The following is a 17,260-nucleotide window of genomic DNA, read 5'->3' as shown; positions in this document are numbered from 1 at the left end:
TAATATCAACAGGTTTCCTTTGATTCTTGCACCTTGGAAAGAAAAGGTTTATCAGTTCTTTGTCAGAGATGATTTCCTGTTATTATTTAATCTTAATTAAATTAACAAAAGCTTATCTGGCCTAGAAATGTTTTCCTTCTGTATTGTGGACCTAAAGGTTTTCTCTTTTTCCTTCAAACTTTCAAAGTTTATTATGAACACAGTTGAAGAAAAAAGCCTTTAAATTCATCTGTCTAAAAAACTGAAATATTGACTTTTCAAGAAAAAATAACTGATTCAAGTATAGTTATCTTACATAGCAGATCCCAGAATTTAACTATCAGCATGGCTATTTTTAATAAATTAGTAATAGAAATCTAATTCAACAAATTTTTGAGTGTCTATGTAGGCATTGTACTAACTGCTGTCAAATGAAGTAGGAAGACATTTTGTAGAATTCCTATAAGCATCTCAAACTCAACATGTTTCCAAATTGAGAATTAATATTCCCCTTACGCTCTCTTGTTCTCTTGTATTCCTGAATTTACTCTCTTGCACTGTCATTTACAAGCTAGGGTCATCCTTGACTCCTCCTTATCTTTCTTCAGCCCCCTAGCAACTTCCAACCAGCTAGTTACCAAATCCTGTTTACCTCATAAATATTCTTCCAAGTCTTTCCCCTATACTCCGTTCCAATTGCCTCGACCACGTTTATTCTTTTACTTAATTGTCCAATATTTATCTTTTAAGTCCAGTTCTTGAGCTAAACAGCAGTAATGCAAAAATAAATAAGACACATTTTCTACCTTTAACACATTGTAGTCAGAGAGTCAGGCATAAAAATCCATACTATGAAACAATACGTTAAAGGGATATAATAAGGTATTGTAATAATACCAAGAAGGGGCACCTAATCCAATCTGAGGATTGAGTGAACCTCTCCTTGAAAACTACCCCAGTTTATTATTAAAGGATGAGTTGGTCCTAGTCAAGTAGTAAGATAATAGCAGAAGGAACCATTCCAACCCCTAAGACAATGTGAACCAAAGTAGCTTTGAAATAACCTGATGTTCTCAGGAAATCACAAGCAATTCTGTATATTGTAGAACATCAATTATAAAAGGGGACTGGGAAAAGTAGGCTAGGGCCAGATCATGGTAAAAGCTTAGACTTTATCCTCTAAGTGCTGGAGAGTCAATGAAAGGTTTTGGAGAGAAGTGAGACGATCGCATCTTTGTTTCAAATAGGTAAGTCTGAGAAACATGAGGAGGGAAGATTTGAAAAGGACTCAGCCAGGGAGAGAAGTTAGGAGACTTTTTCAGAAGTCAAGTAAGAGATGATAAAGGCCCACCCAAACCTGGACAGAGACAGCAATCATAAGAGAGAAGCAGACAAATAGAAGCCCTATTAAATATGTATCTGTAGATCTTATGAGTGGCATGAGGGAGTAGGAAGAATCAAAGATGATTCCGAACTTGGGTGATGGATTAGAGAACTGAACCGGCAATTGAGACAGAGAGTAACTGAGAAGCTACAGGCTTAGGGAAAAGATGAATTCCGTTTTGAACATATTGTGTTTGAGATGCCTGTGGGACATCCAAGTGGAGCATCCTAACAGGCAGTTGGAGATACACATCTGAAGCTTGAGCGACAGGGTGGGGCTGGAGATTAAAAAGTTGGAAGTCCTCAGAAAATAGATAATAGTCGAAACGATGAAAATAGATCATCCAAAGAAAGTGAGAAGAGTAAGAAGAGTTGAGGAAGGAACCCTTGGAAACACCAATATTTAAGCCAAGTTGGGAGAAATAGGAGCATTTGAATTTAGAGAATAAACTGTTAGAGGAAAGCTCTAGTAGAGTGGAGTGCCATGGAAAACCAAAAAGTGAAAATGTGTAAGGAGAGATCGAAACAGGGCTAATGTTGTCCAGTGTAATAGATAACTCTATAGGGATTTTAAAATAGTCATTGATTTTTGGCATTGATAAGGTCCTTTCTTACCATATTAAGAGTAGTTTCAGTAAAATATTGAGGGCAGGGAGTAAACTACAATAGAATGAAGAGGTATAAGAAGTGAGAAAAGGTAAAACCTTTCAACAAGTAACAATAAGAAAGAGGGGAAGATATTGGATTTAGAAGAGAAAGTGATCTAGGGACAGTTTATAGGAGGAACAACTTTGGCATGTTTATGGGCAGAGGGGGAATAGTTAATACTAAGGGGTAGAGTGAGTACACAGGAGTGGGTAGGGCTGGTAGAGGAAGGCTCCTGACAATGTGGGAGAGGACCAGGTCAAGGACACTGGTAAATAGTTGGTAGGATGCTGGTAAATGAACAAGGTGAGATGGAAGGTCTTCTTCCCTGTCATTCATTTGCCCTAGACTATTACAATGTCTTCCTCTTGGAACCTTCACTTTGAACTACTTGAGTTCATCTTTCCTGCCCTCACCAAGTGTAATATTTCTACACTGCAAATGGAATGGTGTCACCTGAAATCTTTCAATGGCTCTGTAACTAAAGAAGAGTCACAGAAGCTTTCACTACCTACCATTCCCACACCCCATTTTTTGGAAGATAATTCTAAACAGTCCTTTCTGTGTAAAATAACTCATGTTCATTCCATCTGCAAGTGAATTCTAGCCTTCTCTAGTGGCCGATTAGATTCAAGATCGGTGCCTGGTGAGAATGAACTCATTAGCCATAATGGAGCCCAACCTTTCCTGAGATGGATTGGTACAAAATCCTCTTCCAAAGGGACCATCCTCTGTGGAATGGTGGATACCCAATAACATCAGGGTATCTCTCTTAAGAAGGACAGTTATAATGGAGGATGAACAAAGAAAAGTGTCAGTCACTCTACGTTGCACTGGTACTATATCCCCAGGAGGCAGTTATCCAGCCCAACCGCTGCAGTACTGAAACATGGAATGTCAACATGCCTTAGAAAGAGATGCTGACCCATCACTATTTCATCTCATATTCTGTGCAATGAATGCTTATTTCTGGAGGTTTCACTACCAACCTTTAAGTGCCAAGCTGAGATGGACTTTGAACTGCTTTGATTAGCATTTTTCCTACTTTAGGTTTTAGCGTTCTAGCCTGGTGAAAACAGGATCTGGGGTTTGGGAAATACTGTATCCCCCTCCACTTTAAGGATTCTTAAATAGTATTAGTATATTAAATGATCCCAAAAGCCCTTACAGCAAAGAAACGGTTTAGCTTAGTTTGACCCAGTTTTTCCCAAAATGTTGGCCACAGAACCACTTTTCTTTTTTTAATAACAGCTATTAACACCTCAGTAAACACACTTTGGGAAAACTAGCATAGACAATAAGGTCTAAAATCACGCTTGGAGTACAGATTAAATGTGGCAGATTGACCACAAGCATTTATCTTCTCTTCCACTTGAAACTCCACGAAAAAGACTTTAAAGACATAAATCTTCACCACCACCACCACCCAAAAAAAAGACAGAATAAGAAATAACTCATAACAGACAGAATTCATTTTAAGAAGTTTGACTTAGCCTGCAAAGGAATTTACAATGTAAAGTGCCTAACAAGGACCTACTGTGTAGCACAGGGAACTATACTCAATGTCTTATAATAACCTATAATGTAAAAGAATCTAAAAAAGAATAGATAGATATATATACGCACGAATCACTTTGCTGTACACCTGAAACTAACACAACACTGTAAATCAACTATATTTCAATAAAAACTAAAAAATATATTAAAAATTGGTTCCTAGCTTTAAAAAATAAAAGTTCATATTTTCCCTAAAAAAATAAAGTGCTTAGAGAGGAGAAACACCAGTTATAGGAGGGCCACCCTTGACCCACGGATCCTCTGAATGGCTCAGACCTGAAGGAGCCACGTGCTGAGGAAGGCAGGGCTACAGCACATGTCAGAAAACAATTGGTTAAGAGTCTGTGTGCAAAACTGGTGGACCCTGAGTCCCTTACCCCAACCCATGCAGTCAAGAACCTACACCCATACATATGATTTCTTTTAAAGTTGAACAGAGAGTCTAGACTCAGAAACACAGGGAAAGCAAAGAGCAAACTAATCTAGAAGCTGAAATCAGAAAGCCGAAAGTGAAATTGGCTGCTGAAAAGTAGAGCCCCTAAACTTCTCCCCAAGCCCCCTAAATGGTCAGTTATCTGCCACCTCAGACAGGATGCTGGAGAGCTCTTCTGACAAGAAATGCAATGGCCTAGTAGAAGATCTCTTTTAAAAAGGCCAGGATAGTGCTGGGCAAATCCCTACAATGATTCCAGCAGTGAGAAATGTTGGTCCACACAAATCGTTTTCAAAATAACATTTTAGTGCCATATATATACATATATATATATATTTTTTTTTTTTTTTTTTTTTTTTTTTTTTTTTTGCCGCACTGTGCATCTTGCAGGATCTCAGTTCCCCTACCAGGGATTGAACCCGGGCCACGGCAGTGAAAACTCAGAATCCTAACCACTAGGCCACCAGGGAACTCCCAATAGTGCCATATTCTTAAATAAAAATTCTAAGTTCAGGAGAGATGGATGGAAACAAACACCTGTGAGTTAAGATCAAAATAGATTCCAAGACACAACATGTCCATCTAAATAGAGCAGGGAAGTAACGTAGCTTGAAATCAATTAGACTAACAAAGGTTATTCAAATAGTATCAAGAACCCAGTTACATGAATACTCACCCACTTGGGAAACTGAGTTTAAGACAGGGAGTTAGTCTCTGGGGAACTGCGTAGAAGTGCAAGATAGAACCAACAGTTTAACATGAAATTGGTAAACTACTGATCTGTAGTTCCCTCTAATGAATCGTCCCACTTCAGAGCAGAATTTGTTCCCAAAGTCAGGAACTGAGCTGTGACTGGGGACAGGAATGAAAAAGCCTCAGCTGTCCGGTAAAAAGGGTTGAAGATTTGGAGGTAGGATGGGAGACAGAGACATTGCATATCTGGAAACACCAAAAACAAAAAGAAAAAAACAAATCCTCATTCCTAAAGAAAACTTTAGTCTTGCCCTCTAATCCTCAGCATCTTTGACCCATTCAGAAGTTGGACTCCCTTCACTCAAAACATAGCTTGTTTCATGTGGCCGTAATTAAATATTGGGGGTGGGGGAGTAGATGAAAGAATTCCTTATTATCTGTAAAAATTGCATGATTTCCTGAAATGAAATTATAAGGACTGGCTTCTAGCTATTGTCTGTCACTTTATTTTTATTCTATTTCTGTGAATTCTTAAACTACTTTTGCAGCTGGTCATAACTTTTGTGACTGGATCTTGGATTGAATGCAGAATGACTATACCAAATAAAAAGTACTTCAATAATATAAATTTATCTTAAAAGACTGTGCTAGCAGGTTTTGCCTGGTCAAGCTCATGTTTTCTAGCCTTAAAAAACCATTACCCTCATTCCTCAGACCCTACCCATGATTGTGAAACACATTTGTAATCAGAACATTCCCCCCTAATCTGGTCTAGCGATTTTGGAACCCTTGCACCACTGAAAATTGTTTTCTATTTTGTTCTGTGGATCTGGAACCACATTAGAAGTTCCTTGGGTGTTATTCAAGTCAAGATCAGTTTTAGAAAAGGTATTTGCTTGTAATCTGCCTGACGCTTTTCCAATTCACCAAGCTTTCCCTTCTTATATTGGCTTTTTGAAAATTCATAGTACACCAGACACTATAAAACTCTTAGAGGAAAACACAGGAAGAACACTCTTTGACATAAATCACAGCAAGATCTTTTTTGACCCACCTCCTAGAGTAATGGAAATAAAAACACAAATAAACAAATGGGACCTAGTGAAACTTAAAAGCTTTTTCACAGCAAAGGAAACTATTAACAAGACGAAAAGACAACCCTCAGAATGGGAGAAAATATTTGCAAACGAATCAACGGGCAAAGGATTGATCTCCAAAATATATAAACAGCTCATGCAGCTCAATATTAAAAAAAAAACAACCCAGTCAAAAAATGGGCAGAAGATCTAAATAGACATTTCTCCAAAGAAGACATACAGATGGCCAAGAAGCACATGAAAAGCTCCTCAACATCACTAATTATTAGAGAAATGCAAATCAAAACTACAATGAGGTATCCCCTCACACCAGTTAGAATGGGCATCATCAGAAAATCTACAAACAACAAATGCTGGAGAGGATGTGGAGAAAAGGGAACCCTCTTGCGCTGTTGGTGGGAATGTAAATTGAGGGGGGGGGGTGTGATGAATTGGGAGATTGGGATTGACATATATACACTAATATGTATAAAATAGATAACTAATAAGAACCTGCTGTATAAATAAATAAATAAAATTAAATTAAAAAAAAAAGACACAGCCACTATGGAGAACAGTATGGAGGTTCCTTAAAAAACTAAAAATAGAATTACCACATGATCCAGCAATCCCACTACTGGGCATACACCCAGAGAAAACCATAATTCAAAAAGACACATGCACCCCAATGTTCATTGCAGCACTATTTACAATAGCCAGGACATGGAAGCAACCTAAATGCCCATCGACAGATGAATGGATAAAGAAGATATGGTACACATATACAATGCAATATTACTCAGCCATAAAAAGGAATGAAATTGGGTCATTTGTAGAGACGTGGATGGATCTAGGGACTGTCATACAGAGTGTAGTAAGCCAGAAAGAGAAAAACAAATACTGTATATTCACGCATATATGTGGAATCTAGAAAAATGGTACAGATGAACCGGTTTGCAGGGCAGAAATAGAGACACAGATGTAGAGAACAAACGTATGGACACCAAGGGGGGAAAGCAGCGGGGCGGGGGCGGGGGGGTGGGATGAATTAGGAAATTGGGATTGACATGTATACACTAATAAGTATAAAATTGATAACTAATAAGAACCTGCTGTATAAAAATAAATTAAATTTTTAAAAGAGAAAATTCATAGTTATTTTAGATGCAGCAATTAATGGACATGGTAACACATTCATTCTGATGACTATTTATGTGAAATCAATTTTGAGTGTTGAAGTTACATGAATTTAATAGTAAAAGTTGCCATGTACTTTTGTCCTGTAATTTATAACACTTTTTCATTTGTTTGGGGAGTCTTACAATAGCCATTGACCCAAACAAGTCAAGTTGAATTATGGGCATTTGTATGCCTTCTAAAATGTCTGTGTGCCCAAGTCCTTAATTATATAGAGATGTGGAAAGATATACAATCATAAAGTGGGAGACCTCTTAGCATATAAGAAGCCTAAGAGAAAGCAAAAGTTACTTCTACACACCAAAGCACAGAATTTTTGTTGGACTGAGTCACAGAAAAATGTGATCATCTACATAACCTGTAATATCTTATCCCCATTGCAGCCCTTGATTCCAGCTCCGAAATTACTCCTCTCCAAGTTTCCATAGATACTATAATAAAAATCTATTACTGTTTTGAAACACTATAATCTTTACTTAAAAGTCTATTCCTATTTGTAACTTAATCTAAATTTGAACATTGCTGTGAGAAAAAAAATTTTTTATTATTACACTTATACTTGTGATTAGGGAACAATGCTGATCTAACAGGTTATCACAATTTATGGAGACCAATTGTCCTTCACTCTCTCTTCCTAATTTTAAATATAATTTGACACAGCAAAGTCACAAAAAGAAAATAATGACAACAAAACTAAAGACAAGGGGTTACTTTGGATTATTTTAAAGTGGCAAAAAAGAACAATAAAACTCCAGCTAACACTCATGTTTCAAGCAATGTAAACATTTCCCCAGTCACATGGGTATGTGTTATTAACCATATGTAGTAGTTCCTTTTTCCTCTTGGTAGATGCGTCTCTTTCTCAGTTGCTGAGTCGTATGCACCCAGATTTAGAGAAGCATTTGGAAGCATCAAGACGTTAATATTTGTCTCTGATTGAGGTGACCACTGTACACAAATATCTAGAGTCCTTTGTCTCTGGTTCAAGACCTAAATCTTTCACCATTGTTTTCTAATAGCTCATTTTTGTTGTTTACTATTATTATGCCCCAGAGATAAGCCTAACATTTGTATTGCTAACACCTCTCTTTCAAAGCCACATTCCAAATGGTCCTCTGATTTTGGAAGGACTCACATGGGCACATTTCTACACATAAGATCGAAGGAAAGAAACAGTTCGCTCTTTACTGTACAGGTATCAAACATCCTTCACTTGCATAACATTTCCAAGACTTAAAAATGTAGCTCACTCCTCTTCCTCCACTTTAGAGTCAATAAGAGTAGGTAAAATCCAGTAATATTTTGAAACTCAAAGATAGCAGTTTGACGGCAATACCAGACACCAAATTTTACAAATAAGTTCAAAGAAATAATAGCTGTGTGAACAAGTTATCATGGCCACCATAAATTAGCACTGTCTCCTTAACGTACTTACTAAGGAACTATTCATTACATGGAGACAACATGGTGCCTGACCTTGGGGATCTAGTCTCAGACAATGTCTTTGAAGTCATTTCATTCTTGTTCTTACTTCAAGTATCTTAGACATGTGTCTTTATATAGTCCCCTTGAGGGTAGGGACCATATCTGAGTTACTCCATGTGTTTCCTAACACAGAGAACTCTGAAGATTGAAAGATGGATATTGTATGGCAAAAATAAATCATAAAGTTTAATTTTGTAAGATACAGCATCACTTTGTTTCTCTTCTACTGCTTTTCTATTATAAAAGGATTACATGGATTCTTGCTAATGCTAAACATTTTTAAATAAGTATATACAATAAAAACAAAAATACTTTTGTTTTTACAGTACACACACACCCTCAATTTTCACTCCCTTCTTCATTGGAGACCCTATTAGCAGTTTGGCACTTAGCTCCATTTTAAACACACACTCTTGATTTTAATCCCGTGTAATTAAAACTATTAGGCTGTCAACATTTATGGTCACTGGATTTATATGACATTGGGTGCTATTTAGAACTACCTTATTTCTCCATGAAAATTTTTAGGGAACAGGCAGTTTATAAAATACATTTTAACCTGCAGTGTGAAAATTTCTGTTTTTTCTACCTCAGTATTGAATTCTGCTTATAGTTGGCTTATACAGCCAACAAATTGAGTCCATGGTAGGTTGATGGTAGATTCAAGTCCTGTTGATGAATGAATATCTGGTATTGAAAGTATCCTCTCATCACTGCTTTTTTTTTTCTTTCCAAATGGTCTTGGCTATTTTCCTACATTTATTCTTTAAGATCTGTTTTAGAATTCCTTTGTCACATACCCCCAAATCCTGCTGTGATTAAAATTGGAATAGCTCTTTAATTAACTTGGGACGATTTGACATGTTATGTCTTTCCATTTATTCATGTTTTCTTTTATGTCTCATTAAATTTTTGACGCATTCTTCACCTGTGTCCTATAGATTATCATTGAACTTGATGAAGTTGTTTTAATATTGTAATGAAATCTTTTCTCTAATATATCTCTTATTAATTATTGATAGAATATAGAAAGCTATATAATTTTTAAATATTAACTTTAAAATATCTCCTTATTTTACTGTAGATTCCTTTGAGTTTTCAGGGCAAACAATCATATAGCTACAAATAATTCTTTGGTAATCTCCTATGACAAAATATTTCATAATATTGAAGCTTAACATTCCTGAAATAAATTGTATGTGCTAGTAATACAGCCCATAATACTGCTAGATTCTTTAAATGCTCCTAGATTCCATTTGCAATAACATTTTGGGAGGATTTTTTTATGTCTGTGTTTTGACAAATCAAAATTGAAATCATTCTTTCTCTGTAGGTTTGTCAGCTTTTAGGATTCATCAGGGTGATACTGGCTTAACAAAGGAATTGGGAAACTCATTATCTTTGATTATTTCCTGAAAAATAGTTTTCAAAGGAAACCAACTGACTTAGGTATTGTTGGGCCAATCCCTGGCATGGCTGTGTAGGGGTCAATCTCATATAGCATAATAGAAGCTTTCCCTGTAGGAGGCATTAGGCTGGTCCTCAGAAGCTGGTGCAGACGCCATCATTCCATCTTCCTTTCTCAGAGATCACCTTAGTGATTTAAAAATAGAAGTATATCATCAACCTTCCCACTGTGATCTGGCAAAATACTGACAGTACTCCCAAGTGGAAGCTACATGCTTCAGCAAATACACTGGAAATAGGTATTTTTTGTATATCCCTTGTATGAATCACTTTCAAGATTGCTGTAAGCATTTAAACTAGCATTATCCAACACTGGTAACGCAACATTAAATGCAACCCTGAAATCACACCAAACATTAAAATTTTTAAGGAATATGACCTTTTTGCATTGGGATGAACCTTTTTATATGTTTCATATAATTAGCATGCAAATCATCAGGCAATTGAAAAAGCCAGAACTTAAGATAACATTATATAAACAAAATTAACCTTATTTTGGCTTCAGAACATTGGAATAATATTTTTTCAGGGTTGACTGTAATATTTATGCTTCAGTGTCTCCTTAAGTAAACTTCCTTAAGAATGTTCACTTATCTTGCCATAGGTGAATACAAACCTCCTCCAAAATGGACAAAACCTTCAGGAAAACATTGGTGCACCTCCCCAGCCTATCATATTTAAAGTTATTGTACAACCAAACAGAGGTAGAAGGAGCGGCACATAATACAAACTTACAACGCTGGGACCTGGAATATTAATCAGTGGTTAACTGCAGACTGAGCTGTAAATTACGATCCATAGGGATTCCTCACCACAACCCGCTGATTTCACTGAACTACTTAAGAGTTACTTCATCTGAGGGCCTGATCCTGAAAAGCCAAACCTCCCATAGTTACAAAAAAACAATTCATTTATTTGGGGTTAGCAGGGTATACTGGCTTTAAAAGGCATTCCTGCTATATTTTTCTTCAAAATGGGAATAGCTTCAATGTTTTTACGATTACAAAGTAATGCACATTCATTGCAGTAAAATTTAAAAGTCAAGACCAAAAATTTACAAAGAATACATTTTAAATTGCCTATAATTCCTCCACCTAAACATCACTGCTCTTAACCTTTCGGCGTAGACTGTTACAGAATTTCTATTCAAACAACTCTTCTAAAATGGTTCCCACTCACTTACAACATAACTAAAAATACCTACCTTCAAAATAGATCGCATGCTACTTTTTTCAAATATTCTATATTGTTGGAACTGTTTTCATTGCATTGTTTTATATGGGATCAAAAAACACGTACCTAAATCATTACATAGCCCTCAAAAGAATTTTAAAAATCCATATGTGCTAGTGTTGCTTTCATTAGTCATCAGTAATAAATAATGTGTCCATAGTGACTGAAAATGTCTTACAGTTGCATTAATTTGATGAAATTAAAGATTTGCTATTCATTTGTAAACACACCCAAAAAATTTTTGCCGGTATTTTCTCTTTTCCCTACTTCTCAACCCTCCCGTCCCCCAGTCTCTCTGGGTCCCCACCTCGTTTTCTTTGACTTTTGTTGCTAACTCCCTGAGATATATTAGCCCAGTGATTAAAGCTGACAATTATAGGATTTCACCAAAGTTTTACATACTGTACAAATAGACAATAAATATGGCCTCTTTGTTTTTATGTGTGTGTGTTAATATTCATAAAATATCCATGAAGAGAATCCCTAAGAAACTATAATATATGTTGCTTCTGGGGAGGCTATTGAGTGACTGAAAGTGAGGAGCAGAGATGGGAAGGAAACTTTATATTCTACACTCTTTTATGCTTTATAAATGTTTATACTGCCTATTCAAAACAATTTTAAGGTAAAACTATACATATGTACAAACACTTATAAAGTTATTAGCTTAATAGAGCATAGGCCGCTCCTTCAGATTCCATGACTTACTAAGTGCCCAGAGAAATGAAACTACTAACTGTAACAGCGTCAGCTTATGGGTGTGCAATGCAAAAATATTTTCTCTTTTCTCTGAATATAGTTGTAGTGATCATTCTATAAAAGGATGCCATGACAGGCTTAGAGTACCATGTACTCTACTTTGAATCAGTGACTCAGCAAAGGCATGTCAGTGTCCTCTGTATGTTAGCATCTGGCCTAAACACACACACACACACACACACACACACAGCAGTGTGGCAGAGACACTGTCTGAGACTACTCCTTAGTTGCATTACAGACAGCTGCCCTGAGGTGAGAAAAGGGGCAGAAATTCTAATTTCAACCTTGGTCCTTTTTGAAAGATAAGTTACCTTGGTTCTTGGTCATGTCAATCATATTCGTGCCCTTTGGGCAGCATCTATAACGTCCATGTGCTAGAGATGTTTTTTCCAAGTTTGTGAGTTAGGTACCCTGCTCTTTGCAGGTCTCAAATGTCCTTGATTTTACCTCACTATTTTTTTTTTTTTTTTTTGCTCTTTATTTGCAGGTAGTGAAATCAAAATTATCCAAAGAATATCACTTTCTTAAAATGAAACGATCAAGAAATCATATTGTGGGAAAATATTTCAGCAATCAAAGCAAAGTACAACAACGACAACAAGACTCTGTAACAAATGTTCAATCACCGTATCATGTCAGAGGTCCAGTTAATCGGGTTTGCTCTGAAATCCTTCTCAGCAGGATGTGTGCCAGTGAAGGAACTGTGCAGACTCTGCAGAAGGACTGAACTTGGAATAGGATTCAAGTCACTCACCCGGACGATGGTTTAGCAGCCAAATCCTGTGCATTATGTGTATTTTGGTTCCACCGCCCATGCTGAGGCACACCCGCACACACAAACACACCAATGCACACGTAGCTAAAAAAGCCATAACACTTTCTTTTTCTACAGCTTTATAAAGTTAGGATGTGCACGTGGAAATCAGCTGGTTTCAAGGTGAAAGACAGAACTAGAAAATGGTGACCTGAAGTATAATCATAAACTAGATCCACTGTGGCCTGGGTATTGCATTGTGATAATAAAGAGAAATATAGACATTTGAAACATGGGGGGAAAAGATAATGCTCTTGAGTATTGCCTTATCATCTTTATCGTTACCTTAGTATTGGAAAGGGGAAAAAGGGATTACATTACACCTGCAAGTGGGGATTACGCTTGTGCACTTTACCAGGAGAAATCATGGCGTTGATGAGGCTTTAGGCTTTGTGAATCCAATGCTTATGAAAACCGCTTCTTCCTAGATTTTTAACATCCTATAACTGAAAGGAAAAGAATAGTAATGCTCCTCCAGGGAATTCTAAGAGATTCTGTGAAAGAGATAGGAAGTGTAATATTTTACAGTTAAAACACCAATATATTTCTTTGCATTCTTTGTAGTTTTCATAAACATTCCCTCCTAGCCTGTCTGTGAACTTGGATGGGTAACTGCAGTCTGAGTTGATTAAATATGTAATTTTAAAGTGAGAAACAAAATATAGTTCTTCATGGGTTACTTTATTATGTTTCATTGATGGTATTACTTAAGAAAGCTTTTCTTTGCTGTTAGAGCTCTATATAATTTAAGATTGCAATTATATTTTATGTAAATATTTTGCAAAGGAGTAAGCATTCTCAAGTGCGTAGGCATTTATTTCCAGAAAGCATTTGTATATGTCCACAAATACTACTCTGTTACTAGTAACTGTATTTTCATTTTCCTGAGCAACTGTATCTAATCCAGATTTAGAAAAGACATATAATTATTTTTTTATAAAACTGTGGCATACATGTAAAACATATCTAATCCTAGTACTGAGAACTTTCTCTTCTATACTTTAAGATAGTAAATTTTTTTATTGTACAAACGCTTTGTTGTGAGATAACATCTCACAGTTACAATGGCTCTTAAAGGATTATTTTCCTTTCGGGGAAAAAGGCTGAGAAGGTTAATTCAGTATTTAGCTGAAATTGCCAAATGTACAAATACCTCAATTTCATTACTATACAAAAACATAAAACTATTTTGTTTGATCAGTTCCTTAGTATGAATATCCACCTCCTTTAAATACTCTATTTTTATATATATTTTTATATGAAAGTAAATATGAATTTATATTTAACGGTCTTAAATTATATCTAGGCACGAATATCACTTGATATAAACAATACATACCTGCATCTGACAGATGATAAATTTTTTAAAAGAATGGTACAGAATTAACTTTTAAAATGAAAGATTTTCTAGTATCTGCAGCTATATGCAAGCATCATTTTTAGGTTTTCAATGGTTTTTTAGTGATATAAAATGTTGCCAATTCATGTAGCTTCTCCATCCTGTTTTAATGTACAGTATTACATATTCTGTAACAGATTTATAGTCAGTGGATGTTTCTTGTAATTTACTGTCAACCTAACTGTAATACACTTCTGACTGAGGTTAGCTTTGCATTTACCTCTTCACCATTGCAATAATGATGTATTTTAGAAACAATTGTAATAATACAATTAATAAATGTCTTACTAGTAATAGTCTGTGTTTAGAGAGTATATTTGTTTTCCTTTTTACTGGAGGCATACACCATAGTCAGTGATCCCTTGGCAGAGATATCATCCCATGGATTCAACTACTAGAGTGTGGTTCAATAAGATAAGATATACTTCCTTGCAACCCTGATATTCTCTAAATTTTAATCAAATGAACTCTCTGCTGTACAATGACCAAAGCTTTTGAACACAGTGCAGTGATGAGTTTTGTTTATAAGATAAGGCACTGAAATGCTACTAATCATTTTAGTTACTCCTTAATTGAATAAACTACATTTTATTTACCTTGGGGAAATAAGTGTGTGTATGTTTGTGCACGTGTATGTGTGTGTGCTTAACAAGTTCATAATTTGAATGAGAAAAAATAGAGTATGCATTTTCACATATCTTTCGACGTAAAGGTTAAAGGAAGTGAATTATTTTTGGTAAAAATTGATTAGTATCCAATCTATATAATGAGTTTGGGAGTAATAATATATAATAATATATCCAATCCAATGAGTTTGAGAGTGTTCCTCCCTCGGAGAAAAGGGAACCCTCTTGCACTGTTGGTGGGAATGTAAACTTATACAGCCACTATGGAGAACAGTATGGAGGTTCCTTAAAAAACTAAAAATAGAATTACCATATGATCCAGCTATCTCACTACTGGGCATATACCCTGAGAAAATCATAATTCAAAAAGAGTCATGTACCACAATCTTCATTGCAGCACTATTTACAATAGCCAGGACATGGAAGCAGCCTAAGTGTCCATCGACAGATGAATGGATAGAGAAGATGTGGCACATATATACAATGGAATATTACTCAGCCATAAAATGAAACGAAATTGAGTTATTTGTGGTGAGGTGGATGGACCTAGAGTCTGTCATACAGAGTGAAGTAAGCCAGAAAGAGAAAAACAAATACTGTATGCTAACACATACATATGGAATCTAAAAAAAAAAAAAAAAAGGTTCTGATGAACCTAGGGGCAGGACAGGAATAAAGATGCAGAAGTAGAGAATGGACTTGAGGACACGGGGAGGGGGAAGGGTAAGCTGGGATGAAGTGAGAGAGTAGCATTGACATATATACACTACCAAATGTAAAATAGATAGCTAGTGGGAAGCAGCCCCATAGCACAGGGAGATCAGCTCGGTGCTTTGTGACCATCTAGAGGGGTGGGATAGGGAGGGTGAGAGGGAGACGCAAGAGGGAGGGGATATGGGGATATATGTATATGTATAGCTGATTCACTTTGTTATACAGCAGAAACTAACACAACATTGTAAAGCAATTATACTCCAATAAAGATGTTTTTTTAAAAAAAAGCATTGATTCTTGAGATGGAAATAGTTCTGGTAATGTTTATGGGGAAAAAATAACGCTGTTCTGCATCTGAAATTTCTTCTTTTAGTTCCATTTCACTGAAAGATTCCAAGAAGAAATACAGAAACTGGTCAAAAATTATGTAACCCAATAAGAGTTATTTCAAAGCCGTAATGCTTTGGCATGGTGGGAGGGGGCTGAAGAGGAGTGGCGGGTGTCTAATACAGTGATAAGCTAAGAGCTCAGAGAGGTGATCAGGGTTAGGATCTTATTAAATATTATCTTACAGGCTCCTTAATTTGAGCAAATACTGAGAGAATCATCAGTATCTAAAATTTTTCTCTGAGCATTTTCATCTTATAAAAAGAAAGTTAAAAATGTCATCAAAATCAGTGCCTAGGATTATTGTATTTAAAATGAACAAACAAGACTTTGAGTAAGCTTATATGGGCTGATAACTTCAAAAACCTGTATTCAAGTACAAAACGATACTGCACTACAGCATATTCTACCATTTTGACTGGACCAAGGAGTAAGTGCTCTGCCAATACTACTGTAGTTTTTATTTTTTAATATGTATTTAAAGTTCAAATGATTTTGACTGCTCTTCAGAACTAAGGCATTTAGATAGATCAACTTAAGGAGATGAACTAGACGTCGTCAGAAACCCCAAAGACCTACTAAAGACAGCAGGATACTGCCAGTCGCTACAAAATAGATTTTGTATTTGCCCCAGCTTCCAAGGTTTCTTACTGTCAAAGAGCCTTTTATCATGTTTTTATTGCTGCGGTAACTGCTATTAGCAACTTCCATATTTCTTTTACGGTTCAGTCACTTGGTGTATGGGGCTGTAGAACTCATTTTTTTCTAACTGATTCAGACCGTGCAGTCCCCTCCTAAAATCATGCTCCATTTGTTTTCTCTATGTTCGTTGAAATATAAAGAATTTGTTTTATAGCTCTATTAAATGTCAGACCACTATGCTTTACATACTCAACACACAATCAAAACACTAATTCTTAAAACTTATCAAGAGTATTTACAATTTGTAAGTCTACCTACAGTGTAAATAAAGATAATAACTTAAACCCAACTAATGGTAAGAACAAAATTAAAGCAGCTATGTTTAGAAAAAAACACTATAAAAGGATTCCTACAGGATCGTCATATCTAGGTAAATTAGATTTTCAATTTGATTTATGCTGACTGGCATCTTTTCCCAAGTCCATAGCACGCTGCAAAGAACTGTTTTCACTTAGTTTTTAAAAGTCTTCTTTTCCAACTCTTTGCGTAATATATCTGGGGGGGAAATTGCATTTTAGATTAGGTTATGGGAAGACATTTAATATATCTAACCAAGTTATTTTCTTAAGAAATTTATGTGTAGCTTCATATTATTATTTCCATTACATGGAAAAGTAATTCCCATAAAAATCATTAAAATATTTATATCTTTTAAAAGCAAAGTAATTACAATTGATTATAAGCACATCAGAATTCAGAAACAACATTGTG

The 17,260-nt window shown here is 35.8% G+C and overlaps 1 protein-coding gene across 2 annotated transcripts in view; it reads left to right on the top strand.

The window, feature by feature from the left end:
* Nucleotides 1–14,423, top strand: part of CPED1 (cadherin like and PC-esterase domain containing 1) — a 291,359-nt gene extending 276,936 nt beyond the window's left edge. For both annotated transcript variants that reach the window (XM_057550402.1, XM_007177252.3), the window contains one exon: nucleotides 12,395–14,423. In XM_057550402.1, the coding sequence (XP_057406385.1) occupies nucleotides 12,395–12,634 (240 nt within the window). In that variant the 3' untranslated portion in view covers nucleotides 12,635–14,423. The remainder of the gene's footprint in view (nucleotides 1–12,394) is intronic.
* The last annotated feature ends 2,837 nt before the right edge of the window (nucleotides 14,424–17,260 follow it).

This window comes from Balaenoptera acutorostrata, chromosome 7, assembly GCF_949987535.1.
Source record: "Balaenoptera acutorostrata chromosome 7, mBalAcu1.1, whole genome shotgun sequence".
Classification (NCBI taxonomy): Eukaryota; Metazoa; Chordata; class Mammalia; order Artiodactyla; family Balaenopteridae; genus Balaenoptera; species Balaenoptera acutorostrata.
The sequence above is the reverse complement of the archived record's forward strand: the minus strand, read 5'-3'. Positions and strand labels throughout refer to the sequence as shown.